The following is a 17,159-nucleotide window of genomic DNA, read 5'->3' as shown; positions in this document are numbered from 1 at the left end:
AATTATACCAGCTCTCCCATCTGCTGGGGAGTGATCTCAGGGTTCATGCTGGTGTATTGTGTTAGAAGAAAGAGAGGTCCAGCCATTTCCCCATATTTTGAAGAAAGATGGCCACTACTACACTTTGTGCCAAATGTCTGCTTGCTTTCCAAAAGTACCCCAAAAGTGTGGGATACACAGGTATGAGGAGCTACACATTGGGTCATGTGTGATCAGCAAAGCCTTCCAAAAGAGGGGAGGGGTGGCCAAGGTTGAGTTAGCCTTGGGCTTATGGTCTTAGTTTATGTCTGCTTAGCCAACTAGCCTCTATTTTCTAAGTAAGTATTTGTGCCAAGTGCACCTAAACATTTTTGAAAACAGTTATCAGTCACCAGACTTTTGCTCTGACACCCAGGAGACTTGCTAGAAGTTGTATGGAAAACATGGACTAGACCTGGAATAAATTTCAAGTCTCCCTAGTTCCAGCCTCGTGCTTTAGCTGCCAGATTTCCTGCCTCACTCCCAAAAGTTTTGTTATATCCCCTTCTCCTCAAAATTTGTCAAAGTTTTATTTGCTTGAGAAAAGCATTCATCAAAAAAGGGCATGTGAATCATTATGTCATGTTATTACATGTGGCAAATTAACTTGTTGCATGTTGGAGGAAGAAAAACATGGTTTTCACAGCTGCTGCCTGAAAACAGAACAAACTCAATTTCCTTGTGCAGACTGATTCTCTCCTGGCTGAGACCCCCTCATATGATGCCACCTGCATTGTTTTGGGCTTAATTGCAACACTTTTGTTGTTGTTGTTTGCACTTATTTGCCCCTGAGCATGTCAAATTTCCCTTGTGTGTTTTCTTTTTCCAGGCTTCTGCAATGCTTCTGAAGCCAACTTAAGAGAGACTGTTCTGCTGAAAGTTTTCTGAAATCATTCTTGAAATATGATGCATAATCTCTTGAGATTAAAGCAATGGCAAAATGTGAATGTAAGTTTAATTTGGCACCTTCCACTTAACTGATTCTTAGTGTATAGAAAAATGTTTCAGTTAAGTACTTAAGATGACATTTAATTGGTCCTCAGCATCATACTACTCTGTGTAAAAGTCTTTGTACTCTTTAAAAACTTTAATCACTGTCTTTCAGGCAGAGTTAGACTTCTTAGGTGTATAAAAGCTTTAAAGTGTGACTGACTGAGAAATTTGTTCCAAACTACACAGCTGCCCTCAGTGCTTCTTCGTACCTCTTGATAAGGAAAGGGATTCCTAGTTGGAAGGAGTTTCAAAAAACTATTATGGACAGTTGTTGCTGTTGTGTTTTTTGCTCTAATTAAGGGAAGGCAGGGAAGCACCAGTAAATAACCAGCTGAAGGAAATAAGGTGTTATCTTGGCTTCTGAGGAGACCTTTTTTATGTGCAAGAGGGTTAGCAGGCTCTTCTGCTTATCCTGCAGTTATAGCTCACTAGGCTAAAACTGGAGTACCAGACAAAAGAAGTGGAGTTATCCAAAATTGGTCACTTGTTTAAAAGTAATATATACATTATTGTTAGTCATTCCATGGCATTAAATCTTATAGCTACATTTCAGTTAAGTGTTCTTCCATGGGCACATTCTCTTTCTCTTGTTTTCTTTGGCAGGAGTGTTCCTTTCTAACAGTATTTTAGTGCTTAGTATTGATGGCAAGCTATATTTTATCCATATAATGTTTAATTTAATAAGGCAAAGTGTGATTATTTGAATCAATTAGAGAGTGTGTAAGAAATCTGTGTGTAACGCACTTTTGGTATTCACCTCTAAGTGCATGCTTATATCTATTGATGTATAAATGCTTGAGGTATATTTATGCAAATATGATATACTAGCAATGCAATGTATAATAGACCATTTGCAAGTGTGTTGTAGTGTGAATTCACATTTAAGCACTGAGTGGTGTTCATTAAATGCCTGTGCTTCAGCTGTGTGTTTGGATGGTAGTATTTTTTCTTTTAAGGCTTAGCTATTAAATCCATTGTAAAATACTGCAGAGTAGTATCTGAGGCTTTTTAAGTGATCACTTGACTCCAATGACCGTTTGGTATGGAAGCTATGGTCAAAATATGTCTGTTTAAAACAGAGGTAGCCATTAGCAGGCCCTCTAAACTGTGCTTCCCAGCTTCTGAGTCAAACCATCTCCCAAGCAGGTCAGGAGATGGACATTATCAGCGCTTCCCCTGTGCCAAGTGCAGCCACGCTGCTGCAGCGGCGAGGGGCCAGTGACGCAGATATAGGTCTCATCATTTAGTTAACAGACAAGTTTGCTGCCATCCACGCTCCTCATTCTGTCCCACTGATGCTATTTAGAAGCGAAGATAAGAAAAAATATTAGCACTTGCTTATCAATAGGCATGGTAAGGAATTTTTAGCCTCCTGAATGCTGCCGAGGGTTGGGTATTTTTTGCGTCATGTTGCAACACTATGGACTGCTACAGGGAAGGTCCTTTGGGCCATTGTGATCCTAGAGAAGCTGCATGTCAGCACCTAGGGTGAATTTAACTGTAGTGTGATGAGCAGGCTGTAATAATCTGCTGTGAGAGAGGGAAAGCAGAGCCTGAGCAAGGCCTTCCCAGTAACAGAAAAGAAACAAGATTGTTTTCCAGACTGCCCTCACCACGACCTTAGGATAGGGATTTCTGGCTGACCCTGAGTCATGAAGCATTAAAAACGCAACAAATGATCCACTGGGCTCTCACTTCTTGACCTCCCTGTGAGCAGAGAAGCTTTTCTAGCTCTCACTGAGACAATGATATCATTTCTGTAGTTATCTTTACAGCTTTCAGACTGAGTTTCTCACCTGCTTAAGGAAAACTGTGGCAATCGCTACCATTTCACTCCAGTTATTTTCTTGTTTTAAGACAGCAGTTCCTGCACTTCTGCCATTTGCTGATGGACCAGAAGAATGTGAACCTGCCCATCTGATTTCAGTGGTCTTTTCCTAATTTGGTAAGGTAATTTTTTTATTTTGTTAAGGTATTCACCCCACAGCCCTTCTTTAGGACTAGGGGAGTTGCAGCTAGGGGAGGTGTGCAGGGAGTAGGCAAAAGAAGGGAGAGTTTGTCATGGGGAATGGACTTGATGATCCACAAGCACAAGGTCTTTCAGTCTCAGAGCTGTAACTCTGTTATTGCAATCACACACACCCCTTCCCCAGTGGGTGGCATCACAAGAGAAGAGAGGCAGTAGAGGTGGGTTACACAGGTCTGGATAGATGAGTTTGGTGCTGTTTTCAAAGTGTCTGTGTAGGTAAAGCCCTGTATGATACAAACAGGTGTTGTCACCTGCAAACGGGCGTTACAGGTGTGTTGCTGGTGTTACAGGTCTGGGTCTGAGGTACACCCTCCATCACAAAGTAAAGCAAACAGTATGTCTTGAAGCCAAACATACCACTGCAGCAGAGTTTCAGTGGTTATCCTCTTCAGGTTGCATCCATATAAATGAAGCTAGAGTTTGTCAGCATCATTCTGCGGGGGTGTAGTTATTCAGTGCTTCTGTAGCACCAGACCATTCTAGTCTGCCTCTGGGTGCTCCTAAATTAATGAGATAGTCTTTTACTCCTCAGATACCTCCAGAACCCAGCTGCAGTCATGAAGCTGCTATCAAATGCAAGCTGGCTGTAGTTCAGCATTGGGGCCAATATTTTTAACAGCATGAAATTTTGTTGTAGGCCATCTAGAAGGATTCTGTACATGAAACATTGAACTGGAGCAAAATCAGAACTGAAGTCCCCTGTGTGGAGGAACAGGTAGGGGAAAGGTTTGCTATGTTTGAGAAGGGAGATGCATCTCTCACATGTACTACAGATAGTGTCTGGTAACATTAATTTGGAATAATAAGATGTATCTTTCTTTGCTGTTTACTTATGTTAACAAATACGTTATAATGTCATAAACACTTGTGTCTGAGCTGGTGTCTAGTAGAACATACTGGCCATATTAATCTAATCAACATCAGAAAATAACTTGATATTTTATGTCAGTTATTAAATCATAAAATCTAACCATTCTGTATGGGCCTGTCCTTCTACATGTGCTTTCATATTGCCACTAGTGGCTTTTTGTTTGCATTACAGCAACCTGATGGTAAAGGAAAGGCAAGATCCAAGATAGGAAAGCAAATTGTTTTTACAAACATGGCAGAGAAAGTGTGTGGAATCAAATGCCAATATTAATGCACGACATCTGCTCTATTCTCCAGTTCTGAGTAAAGTAATCCAGTCCTAATTACACACTGCTGTGCCCTCTACCAGCTAAGGAGAATGATGCAGCCATTCTTAGTATCGGTATATAAATTTCTTTCTGGATCTGATAGATACATTAGATGCAGGGCAGGCTTTCCATTTTTTGGCTGTCAGTTGCTTTGGGTAGCACAAAGAGAGGGGAGGAGAAAGGTTGCAGCAGGAAAGATCAAAATCTTCCAAAAAGGACTCTGCTCCTAGAATAAAAATTTTTCCTAGAGAACTTTCCCTGCAGACCTCAATCAATATGATTCTCATCTGAGTGCACATATAATTCATTAAGAAACGTTGGCAAGATGTGCACTATAGTGTATGCCTTCATTACAGCCTCCGCCTGCCTGCTTTTATCAGAAGATCTTCAGTAACTTTCATCTTCACTGAACATGTTTCTGTCTTTGGATTGGGAAAGAAATCTTGCAATTTCACAAAATGGGTGTATTAAAACAAACAAAAAAAAAAAAAGAAAAAAAAGTAAAGTATTTATTCTCCATTTTGTGGATGTGTTTTCTTCTCTCACGTGTTAATGGATCAAGAAGATTATCACCATTAGAATTAGACTGAACTGGATGCTGATGAAATCATGTGCAAAACATAGTCCAGTGCAACAGACCCTCACTACCGTGTGACATGGGAATAGCTGGAATTCCTCTGTTGTGTGATCAGCAGCCATGCCATATCCTTTGTGTGCACCTACTCCTATTGTGCCAGCAGCCATTTTCCTATGGAATCAACATTTTTAGATTGTATGTTGTTAGCATGAAGCTATGAAGACGCGGCAAACATCACGTATGGCAAGTAGGATGCCACAAAACATGGGGGACACTGGCAGCGTCTTAGAATATTGCCATCACAAAGCAATGTGAGCCTGATGTTGCATTTTATCTTTACACTTCACCTATTTCCACATCCCACTGTTCTGTGGTAGTTCTGCCCTGTCTCTTCAGCAGCAATACAGTGAGGAAAGAATGCATCTTTTTGAAGAAAGGCACTGGGATTTTTGGACAATATGTTATGGTCTAGTTCCATGACTGGGACCCCTGTGTGTTGCTGCAGTATAAAGAAGAACTTATAGTAACAGATTATGAAAAGCCAGCTCTGTCTCTGTTCACCCATCTCACATTTGATTAGTCTCTGCTTGACATCAGGCTGGGAGCAATAAGCTCTGATCAGAACTGTGGATGTGGCAACAAGCCCGAGAGCTCCATGTGTCTCTCCAGAACCTGACACTGTCTCACTGGATTCCTCCATAAAACAACTGAGGCAGATGTGTAGTTGCTGGATTTGTCTTTCAGGTCTACCTACTGCACCCAACAAGGTAAGGAATAAAAGGCAGGACTAGGCAAGAAAACATTGCAGTAGCAATAAACTTTAAAGGAGAGAAGGATATACAGAAAAGCTGATTATTGGTCCAAATGAAAGTGAGAGACATTGTAGAAACACTGTCACCAGAATGTACTCATAAGGTTTGGGGTGGGTTTTTTGATTGTTGCTGGGTTTTTTTTTAAGGATTCTTTTCCGCTTACTTTAAAAGACTCTGGAAACTCTGCACAGATACTGCTGCGTCAAGAAGTGGCAGAGTCAGAGTCCATGTGTTGAGTTGCTCAGAGAGGTTGGGCTAGATGTGCATTCCCGAACTGTTGCTTGACTTCAGCATGAATTTAAATTTTACATCACTGTTGAGAACTGGTTCACCATACAAGTGGAAGAATAACATCCCACTTGGGCCTGGGAAAGTTTCAAGTAGAGGAAGGAGGCTTCTCCTGGAAATGATATCTCTGCTAAGTATGCTTTCCCTGGAGCCAGAGGAAGGCAGCCTGTCCCATCTCCTGGCCTGGGCCTCCTCTAAAGTCATTCACTTGGGTCATAAATTCCTCTGCCTTAAACCTTTCCTTCTCCCCAGATGTATTGGTACTAGGGAGGTACTGGTGGATCTGCAAAGTGTCAGAGCCAGCCTGATCCTCCAGCAGCTTATACCCTCTCACTAACCCTTTCTGATGCTGGTTTCTCATGTAGAAAGAAACTTCATGGAGTTCATTGCAGCTGAGCTGTTCTGGGGAGGCAGAATCTGCCCGTTAAACTTCTTACGAAACAAGCAGCAGACTAAGAATTTAGGTCTTGCTACTTTTATTTTTGAAAAAAATGTTTTTCTTTTTAACTTTGTGCTACAGAGGGCAGCAGCAAAACTTCTGAATGACTAATTTATCAGCTGTAAATTTCTCTAAAAGGTCATTAGAGATTGTAAAGCCTAATGGCTTAAAGTGCCAGCCTTATATCACAGTGGTAAAGGACTCATTTTCCAGAGGTAGTATTTTTGAAGCTTTGCCATTTGTCTTCTATTAAATGAAATGCTTTATTTTTGACATGCTATTTTATTTTTTTTTTAAATATCCTGTATTTATGAAAACATTTAACATTCATTTCATGCAAAACATCGTAACAGAATTGAGTGGTTTACTTGTACAACATATAGGGAGAGAAGTTAAGTCAATCAAGCAAGGGTTTAGACATAATTGAGGTCTGTAGATCTCAGGTGTGTATTTAAGTGGTCTTTTGAACTGTAGCCCATGTTCTTTGTGAACATAACTTTTTAGAGTCCTTGTGATTTTCCTCCTTTACAGGACTGATGAATTGCAGTATAAGGTCAGCCCCATGGTCACTCTGTTCTGACACGAGCAAGGTAGGTGCAAGTGATTCTGAAATGGGTAATAACATAGAGATCTTTTGTAGCTAGTATAGAGCTGTGCAAATTGTCTTGGTTATTTGTGTGAATTCAAGAAATAAAACCCATGTGTCTAAACTGGCAGACAAAAGTCTCATCTGCTCAGAAATCTGAGTTTGGAAATCACTGCTAAATTCACCATGTGCAGCAATGGTCTTTGGTGTAGCCTGACACTGCCTTCACTGTGGGACTCTGACTGGCACATGACTTAATCACCTCTCTTTTCTTTTTTGTTTTGATTTTTTTTTCTCCTGTCAGCTGAAAGATAAAATAAAAAACATATTAACCTCCCTGATGAAGCTTTATAATTCCCAACACTGAAACATTAACCAACTCCTTAATTAAGAGAGACTGAAAGTAGAAGAATGCTTTTATGTCATTAGCTGGTTTTTGCTCCAGTCATCTGCCTCATTCAAGCATAGGATAATACGAAACCTCACGGGTCTGCTAAAGGCTTGACTTAAGTATATTGCAGACTTCCTTTGCAACTTAATAAGAACAGCACATTGTTCTTAAGAAACTTAATTTGCTTTGCTTGTGCTCAAGACTAGCAAAAGAAAAGTAAGAGCAGCTAGTGAGCAAGGACCTCAAATGAGACCCAGAGGTCTGAGCCCCTAGCACTTATTGCAGCATTGGTGTTTTTATTCCTGTATGCCCTGTATCCTGCACCAGGAATATCGGGAATTTAACTTCATCTAGGTGTTCCTGCTCCAGCAGGAGGATTGAACTAGATGATCTTTTGAGGTCCCTTCCAATCCCTAACATTCTGTGATTCTGTGAATTAGTATTAGACCATAACGGTGCATATTAAGGAGAACCTGGCACCTCAGCCACGGTGTTGCTGGGCCCAACCCGGCAGCCAGTTGCTTCTGTGCTTTGCTCCTCAGAACGGAGGGTTGGGGAACCAAGAATTATTCCCAGCTCTGCCACTGATCTATGTCCAGTTTTCCTTACGGTGCCCATTACCAACATAAGTGTTTGTTGAAGCACTGATATAGCTGTTCCTCTCTAGTGTCAAGGTACCAAAAACTAAGTGTGGTAAAATTCTTTGTATGAGATTTCCAATCTAGTGAGTGAAGGAGGTTCAAAAATCACTGAAACTTGCTCACTTCTCTGAAATGACTCGCTGAACAGATATAATTGAAAACCATGCAGAGTAATGCTTCACCACACTGTGAAAAAGTCATTTACCTAAAGTGGGGACCTTTACATGGGGGTTCATCCCTTCATCTTATTAAAGCTGTAAACCTCAAAATCCCCATAACTGTAACTGTAGGATGACAGCAGAGTGTTCCAAATGCAGGATGTGTGCTTGGGAATAGAATGTTTTGGGGTTTGTACATTTTTGCATTATTTTTCTCTCCTTGTATGATGCTCCCTCGTGTGCACGCTCATGTGCAAATTTGTCTTTTGCTTTTTCACTCCACCTCTCTCTTTTTCATCTTCAGTGACCACAACTCTCTCAGCTCAAGTCTGAACATTACTTCTTAAGAATGATAGCAAAGTCAACATCTGTTTCCTCAGTTTCTTCCTTTTATCCCTTTGGCATCCCTATAGTGACCTTGAGCTTCAGTGCATGCAGACCAACGTCTTTAACTCGGTAAGTCTATGTTTAGATGAAACTGTATTCACCCCTGTAGCAAACTCAGAATTAGGGCTCAAGAGTTGCATACTAAGATCCTGAGATTCTGGCTTTGCACTCAAAAGTCTCCTTGGCCACAGTGAGAAGATGAATGGGCTCAAAGACCAGAAGCAAACTCAGAAATTAGTCAATGCATGATGTTCTCCAGGGTCGGTATTTTTCAAGTTCTGCTATGTTCTTTCAGAGAAAAAAAAAATAAAAATCATTGCATTAGATGGACCAAGTTCCTGTGGGTGCAGTATGTGCCATACAGTGGAAATTAAAGACCAGAGAATTAACAGGGTTTGTTGTGTTACAAAGCTGAAGGCATTTTTATCCTTCGATGTGTGTACTCCCAGAAAAACATACTGCACTAATGAAACACAACTTTATGTTCTCAGTCACATTTATGCTTGCAAAGAATGTGTAGCTCAGGAAGTTTGTTGCCAAGAAGCTTAGCAGGGTGGGGGGTTTTGTTGGGGAGAAGAGGAGGTGTTTGTGGGTTTTAAGTGATCTATACAAGGTGTGTTTTAAAGAGACTGGGTTGCCAAACAAGCAAGTTTAATCATGGCTGTCTTGACAAGGGTAAATGTGATGGTGGGGAGTTGGAGAGGGGGTAGTTCCCATGAGACAATGTACAGCGCTTTCTGCCCTGAAATCTGCCAAAAATTGTCTGTCTCCCTTCAGGGAGAACTAGTCTGAACAGAAGTCCAAAAAAAAAGGCAACATGGGGGGACCTAAATAAAAGCTAATAGATGAGCTGAGCTAATATTAGTTTCCTGATATATAAAGCCAAATGGATTAATGGATCAGCTCATGCATTGCCTAAGGAAACAAAAAGAAAATCTTCAATACTTCTGTGCACATTGAGGACATGAACAATAAAGGTCTTTAGACAGTAAAAACCTAATTTGAGGGAATCAATTACTACTTCTTTTTTCTTACCCTTTTTTATTTAAAGGAGGTTCACACAGAGGTAAAATTTGGGTAACACCCAAGCCAGAAGTCATGCGTCTCAGATACTACAATGATGGTCGATCTTGGTTTGCATCAGTCTTGCCGAGGCTCTTTTTAGCGTTCCAGCTTCAGCTAATGGAAATCAAGCCCATTATGGTAAATGTAGGAAGCAAGTACATTAATAGTGGGCACTGACATTAATTCAAATGGTAAACAATTCAGAACTGTTCCCAGTACATACTAGATTATGTATCATCTTACCAGCTGCTTCAGAAGGCCACTTCTTTCACAGGTTTTTGAAGTACATAAGATTGTCTGCCACAGAGTTTTCTGTTTTGGCAAACAAAACTATTTACAAATTCTGCTTTGCTCCCCGTCAGTCGTACGTACTTTTTTCTTTTTGGATTCGGTGGCAAGTACTTCCACTCCAGAAGTGCCACCATTGCAATGCTGATCTGTTCCTTACTTTAAAAAAAGGGGTCTTGATGTGGCAAGTTTAGCGAAGGGGGGATGTGAGGAACAACCTATTGCAAAGGTAGAAAGAAAATTGAGCTAATTTATACAGTAACACGTGTGTTAGAGTAATGCCTGCCTTCCTCGGCTATACGCTCCCCCATTTTCTCTCTCACACACGTATATACACACACACTTTAACTGTGCTTTTGTGTTTTGTCAGAATTAATGAGAAAAGTTCCCTTGCCCTAGGGGTAATTAGTGTCCTTGGAGTTAAATAAGCTAATACTTAGACACCTCTGGCACAGGCAATTATGTTTGTGTATTGAATAATTGATTCAAAGGGGGGGGGAAGGGGCTGCTAATCAGATCTGAGCATAATGAATTGATTTAATTAACAGGGGAATCTGAGGGTCCCTGGGAAATGTGTGCATTTATTCAGCAGCAGGAGAGAGTGCAAAGCACATAAATTGAGGGAGCGAGTGAGAGAGGCAGGCGGCAAGTGCTTTTGCTTTCAGTGATAGGTTCACATCTTTTCTCCCTCCCACCCCCCTTCCTTTGAATATAATTTTAGATTTAGAGTGAAATCAAGGGAAAAGCACTTTAGAAGCCTGGAAAGCTCTTGCAGTAGCAGCAGCAAAGGGGGGAGAGGTTGTGAGCTATCACACGCGATTGCATTAAGACAATTTTTGACAGCGCAGGTTGGGAAAGGACGGAGCTGGGGAACCAGCCCCCGATATTGTTCCTCCCTTCCCTTTTTTTCTCTTCCTCCCCACCTTCTTCTTTTTTAATATCTAAACTGGCACTCGAGCCGCAGCGGCGGGGCTGGGGGCGAGGCGGCTGCTGCATCAGCCCGGCTCCAGCTCTCCGGCGCCCAGCGCGACCCTAGCCCGCCGCAGCCCCGCTCCAAACTCGCGTCCCGGGGCAGCGCCGGGGCGGCCGCTCCGCTGCCCCCCGCCTGGGCAGCGCCCGCTCCCCGGCCCGGCCCGGAGCGGCCCCTCGCCTCCTCCGTAGCCGCGGAGCGGCGGCTGGAGAGGGAGCGCCCCAAGGAGCCGGAGCGGCGGCGGCCGCCCTCGGCGCCCGGGACAATGGTGCTGGACAAGGAGGACGGTAGGTGGGAGCGGGGCGCGGGGCCCCGCCGACAACTCCGCCCGGGCGCCCCGGTGAGGGAGGCGGCGGGCGGGGAGGGACGGAGGGAGCGAGGGACGGAGGAGCTGCCCCGCGCGGGCCGCCGCTCGCTGCGCCGCGCCAGGCGCTGCTGCCCGGCCTGTCCCGCATCGCCCCGCCGCTGCCGCGGGTAGCGGAGCCCCCGGCCCGCCGCCTTACAAAGGGGCTCCGGGGCCCGGCGGGTGCTCCCGGGACAGTGCCTCCTCAGCAGCCCCGGGGCCGCTCCCCCTTTGGGTTGCAGCCGCCGCGGTTCTAGGCCGGGCTGTGCGGGGTCTGTGCGCCCGGGCGTGCCCGGCACCCGCCGAGCGGCTGTGACCGCTCTGGGGACATCAGCGGCAGCTCGCCCGGCCCCGGTGAGTGCTGTGGCCAGCGGGGAAGTGCCTGATGCCTGCAACCCCGTCACCGGGCCCGCCATCAGGTCTGGTGGCCTTAGCGTGTGTCACCACTGGCCCAACTTCGGTGGCATCCGAGTCTGTGGCGTGCCGAAATACCGCCCCGCGCTCCCATTGCAGTCAGTGCTGCTTTCCGTGGTTTCGTAAATTGCCATAAAAACGTCTCTCTGTCGGTCTGGCGGTGGGCTTTAACTCGGAAAAGTGGATACCCAGCTAAAGAGGCAAGTGGAAGGTGCTTTCTTTTGCTGTTTGCCTTTTTTTTTTTTTTCCTGTTTCTCTACCTCTTTCCCCTTCCCCCTCCTCTTTTCTTTTGATCTGGACTTTCTGCTTCAGAAAGGTGAGAGTCCGCCTGCCACGACACCGCGGAGTCCGCTGGGGCACGAAGAGAAATCACGGGCTCGCTTGTGCGATCCGGCTGTGTGGGAGGGGGCCCGAGCGCTGACAAGTAGAAGGTTAAATGCTCACTGCCCCAGAGAGGTGCGTGGGGAGGGAGCTTGCTGCAAACTCGTCACATGCCTCTGGGCCGAGAATCCCTGTCCCAGAGTCTTTTCTTCCTCCAGTTTCTAGAAGCCCTCTGAAGTAAACTGATGTAGTGTTATTAATGGGGTCTATAATGCTCCAGTCGAAACACGTGTGTTGGAGAAGAGGGTATAAACTTATCTAACTATTCAGCGAGAGATAACGGTAGAAAGACTTTTCTCCTGCCTTGCATCCTGTGCAGAAACGTAAAAAGGTTAGGTAACGACACAGTAATTAAACAAGGTTAATTTCTTACTGATGAATGTATGTGGAACACGGTTTGTGTTTCTCTCTGACCTTTCAAAGGTGATGTGCATTGCAAGAGTCCCCTGAATTTTGCTTGACTGCTGGAGGAAACGGAAGGAAAGGCTTCTAACATCTCCATTAATACCCTTTAATAATAACAATAAATGGGTGATGTCTTAATCCCAGTGACTCCCTGTCAGAGGGTGCCTGCCAACCTGTATCCATTTCAATCTGATTGACGGGCTAACAGCAGGATGCTGCCTCCGTCGCAGAAGCGAGAGGCACAGGTGAGCTGGGAGGAACAACTGAGATCTGAAGAGGGTTTCCTAATAGGGGTATTTGGGTTCTTTCAAGTGTTGCAGACGTACTCATTAAACACAAGGAGCTCGGGGCCGGTGTGATGGTGGTGTAAGGAAATGAAACTAGAACCATTGATTATCCAGACAGTTCTCAACAGCCTCCTTCCAGGAGATCTCAGGAGTGGCTGTATAAAAGGGAATAATGGTGGCAACGGTAGAGGTAAAGAGGAAATTAGTGCTGGCTGCACTTAAAAAGGAGTAAAGTAGGAAACAAACCCCTGATGAGAGGGATGTGCAGATCAGAGCAGCAAACTGCGGTAATGCCTGGAAATCTCCTGTTCTCTTGATGGAGTAGTTATGCTCGAGGAGAAATTGTTCTCACTTTTAAAAGTGTAAAGGAGAATTTGGGGACAGGAGGTGAGACCGAGAGAAGAAACTATGAGGAGTTTATATTAACTTTGTATGTTTCTTTCTGCCCGATTCAAATGGGCTCCACTTGCCCGCTCATCTGAGGATGTTAAAAGGACTAAAATGGAAGCTTTTGCTAACTAAACCAATTCTTTCTGAAATCAAGCTTGAATTAACTTGTTAATAAAAATGAGTCTGGTTTACTCCCATAAATGGCTCTTCCTGTCCCCCCCCCCCCCCCCCCCATGCCAGTCTGAATTCTACCATCTAAAAATTATTGCATTGTAGCTGGTATCCAGTTCTCTGCTTGATTTTAAGAGGCTTTGCTATGCAGGAGGAGGGGGGAGTTTTGAGAGGTTTTCTTCTTTTGAGGTGTCTGGCAGCAGTGGAGGTATTTATAATTATTACTGCATGGAGAATGCAGGATTTCAGAAATGTTCCCCCCACCCCAGTAGTCCTGGTGCATCACAAGAAGGACACTTGCTGCCTAGTGTAGGTAGAGGTCACAACGTGCTCCTTGCTTTTGCACCCCCGAAGGCTACTTAGCAAGCTGGGCCATGGCCCCAGAGCCTGCCCACTTCTCCAGCTGTGGGTCAGGCTGTAGGGGTGCATGCTGGCCCTAGGGTGACACCAGTGTCACCCATGAAGTCTAATAACTGCTATATGGCTTTGCGAGTGAAAAGCTTCCTTGGCAAACACGCCGTGGTGCCAAGAGAAGTAGGAAAAAATACAACAATACTTTTCTGGGGTCTTTACAGATATCATTGAGGATGAAGGGGCAGACTGAAAAAATAACAACAATAATAGTGTTTTGTACTTGATGTGTTGTGGCATCACGTCAAGTTATGTAAGGGAGGTAACATCATTTTGTGTGTTTGAAGTGACATAATATAACTTGACTGATGCAACATGACTTGATATTAGAAAATACCATTTTACAGTGGAACTTTGGCAAATATCTTCCCGAAACAAATGGTAGGAGCTGAGAGAAGAGAGAAGCAGGGGGGGAAGGAGAAAGGTTGAGCGTAAAAAAACTTCAAGCCTTGCATTTTAGTCAATTCCACCGCATAAATCACTGCTGAATTTGCTGTGGGCAAGCCAACCTACGCACCATGCAGCGCATTTATAAATTTCAAGATAATGAGACTTAAGATATTTCTCAAATACATAAATGTTTTGATTGCAAAGTCCAGACTTCTGTTTAAAAAAGTAAACTGACATCAGGTATCATGATTAATTCCAACAGATTGTGTTAATTGTAGTTGACTTTAATTGCTGTACAAATGTGTTTGGGGGTTAGAAAACTTACTTTTATTGTTGGTGTGTGAAATGAGTAAGCAGATAAAGTGTTTAAAAATATCCGTTTGCAAAGAGAGTAATCCAGCCTCTATGACATGCTGAAGCAGTAAAGGAATAAAATGTATATTGATCCTGTACTGCGTTTTTTTTTTTTTTTAACAAGTGCATTATGTCTGCTGGTTTTCTCTACCACAGCTAACTTCATTTTTATCAAAACCTTGCCTTTCCTGTAATTACCAAATCATATGAGTTTAAATGTGCCAAATATTCTAGAGTAGGTCTGTCCTTTTTGAAGGCAATAGGGTTGAAAGGTGCCTAAACAGAAAGATCAAACATTTTTGGAGTTCACCATTTTCTGATGGAGGCCAATAGTAGATTAGAAGTATTAAAATACCATAAATTTAGAAAAGCCTGTGTTTCTCTTAGTTTTTGCACAGAGTCTTTTAACTATTAGACTTTAGTCTTTGGGATAAAGTCTTCCTATTTAGCTTGTGATATATCTTAAAATAAAATTATTATTTATGGCAGTTGCACTCCGCTAAAATACATATTCAACACTTGAAAACTAGTATCACTAGGAAACAGGAGTTGTTCAAAGTACTAGATGAAAACGGTTCAATGTAAAATGATACATTTATCATCAAATACGCTCAAGGACTGTTAGGATTAAGTATCTGAATGAAGGTGGAAGGAAAAGCCACTTCAGCTGGGGATAAGGAATCTAATTAAAAATTGGTATTAAGAATATATAACTTGAGCTCGCTATCATGCTTTTTAGAGTACCATTGTATCGGTTGTAAAGGGGAGGAAGTATCATTAAAGCAGGAATGAAATGTTTTCTTGGATTAAAAGACATGGTGAAATGGTGCTGTTGATCTCGGTAGCGAAGCGTCTGATCCCGCAATCCTCGCCAGCACCGTCACACGCAATGGGTGACTTGGCCGAGTAAGGATTGGGAGTTGTGAGAGGAAGGATTACAGATATGGGCCCCAAACTTATCTCTTCATGTTTGGGCATTGATGGCATCTCTGAAAAGCGGAGCAAACCTGCAAGGGTTTGTACCGCGCTTGGTTTGGATCGTTTTAAGATCGACCCAGTGAAAATGGAGTTATATTCTCCAGAGTATTCCCTGAAACTAATACGTACATGTGAAAACAAACCCGAAATGTTTGTACAGGAAATTAGTAGCAGGTTTTAAGCCACGACAGGCGCGTGAAATCCAGCTGCGAGCAGCAGGGCCGCCGTAACCCAGCCTGGGCCGCCCGTACCCGCTGCGGAGGGTTGAGCCGCTGCCCTGCCGCAGCCCTGGCTGCTCTCAGACACAATACCCGCTCTCCCGGCGGCGAATCCGGAGTAACGCCCGCGCTGCGGCTGCCGGCGCACAGAGAACCGCGCTGCGGGCACCGCGGGCAGGAGGCGCCGCGCGGGCCGGCAGGTGGCGCTGCGGAGCCGGGCAGGCAGCGCACGGCGGGAGGCCCGGGGGGCGGGGGGGGCCCGGGCAATGGGCGCGTTTGGCGAACAGCAAGTGTGCAAAGCTCGCACATCGGGAGAGGGAGGCGGGCTGGGGTGCTCTGCCCTCGCTGAAGATGAGTTTAGATTTAGATTCCGCTCGAATCCAAAGGGAAAACACTTTATAAGGTTGAAAGCTGCGCAGTTACAACAGCTGGGGTTCTGAGCTATCAAATGCAATTACATTAAAATAGATTATACTGTGTAAATTGAGCCATTTAGAAGGTGAGAACCAAAGAAACAGCTCTGATCCCCCTTCTTTCTAAATTGCAGTTTTAGTTCCTTGCAATTCTGAGGCACAAAAGTAGGTGAGACTGCTTTTGTATCTGCAAAGTGCTTTATTTCTGAGTGTAATTCTAACTGAGTGCAATCTAGGTTAAAAGCTGGACAACTGGGTAATTAGAGCTCACTTGCTGCTAAAGGACGATCAGCTGTACCGTAGCTCATTTGTGTTCCCAGAGACTTGCTCTGTTCTCCCCTGAGCGGAGGCTGCTGGAGAAGAAGCATCTGTCCCCGGACTTCTCTCCATTGCCGAGATGATGGTGCTGGACAAGGAGGACGGTAGGTGGGCTGAGATTGTGTAAGCCTGTGCTCGGTGTCTTCTGTGTCCTGCAAACGTAGAAATAAGTAGTTTTGAAACAGATGTGCACTGTGCATATTAGAGTGCTCTGTTTTCAGCTTCTGATATTTTTCTCGTGTTGGTAAAAGCATGCTGGCTCTTTTTTTTTTATTTAATCATTTCGCTGGTATGATCGAACCAGTGGAGAAGGGTTTACCCCAGGCTCTGTTTGCTGAAGGTTATAGCAGAAACAGTTTGTTGTTGTTTGGTTTTTTATTTTTAATCTATTTAGATTTTTCTGTTTACAAGATACTCTAATATATCAATTTTAGCCTGTTTATTTTAACAGCTTTTATTGTAAATCTAATTTTGAGATTTTCTTTCCTTTCCCTTGCATGTCATTTGGGTCTCTTTAATGTGCGCCTTTAATATCTATTTCTTGCAGCTTTTCTTCATAGCTATAAACATAATGACAATAAGCTAATAAGCTGCTCCAGCAAAAAAGCATTGGCTTATTCTAAGAATTTACTCCCTTCTATAAATGACAGAAGTGGAGGTTCATTTGGAAGGTAATTTCATGAATGAAACTGGAGAAAAGCTTGACTTCCTTGAGTTATTCACATATACTTATTTTTTTAAAGCTGACTGGTCTTTATCAAGGATGACTAAGGGGTACAAATTGATGTAAGAATAATAGGCAGTGTTAGTTAGTAGTTTGAATGACATGATGCCTTCTTTTGCACGTTGCCTACCAGGGTGTGCAA

General features: G+C 43.7%; 1 protein-coding gene across 4 annotated transcripts in view; it reads left to right on the top strand.

Moving 5' to 3' along the window:
• Positions 1 to 10,600: 10,600 nt before the first annotated feature.
• LMO1 (LIM domain only 1) overlaps positions 10,601 to 17,159 on the top strand; it is a 62,090-nt gene continuing 55,531 nt past the window's right edge. Inside the window, exons 1-2 of one of the 4 annotated variants that reach the window (XM_082058569.1) lie at positions 10,601 to 11,107; positions 16,296 to 16,397. In XM_082058569.1, the coding sequence (XP_081914695.1) occupies positions 16,373 to 16,397 (25 nt within the window). In that variant the 5' untranslated portion in view covers positions 10,601 to 11,107; positions 16,296 to 16,372. Of the gene's footprint in view, positions 11,108 to 11,328; positions 11,518 to 11,769; positions 11,789 to 16,295; positions 16,398 to 17,159 lie in introns of those variants that run through there. The other 3 variants (XM_082058570.1, XM_082058571.1, XM_082058572.1) reach the window with 3 other exon arrangements.

This window comes from Streptopelia decaocto (genome assembly GCF_964273445.1).
Source record: "Streptopelia decaocto genome assembly, chromosome: 7".
NCBI lineage: Eukaryota > Metazoa > Chordata > Aves > Columbiformes > Columbidae > Streptopelia > Streptopelia decaocto.
This window is presented reverse-complemented; position numbering and strand designations above follow the sequence as displayed.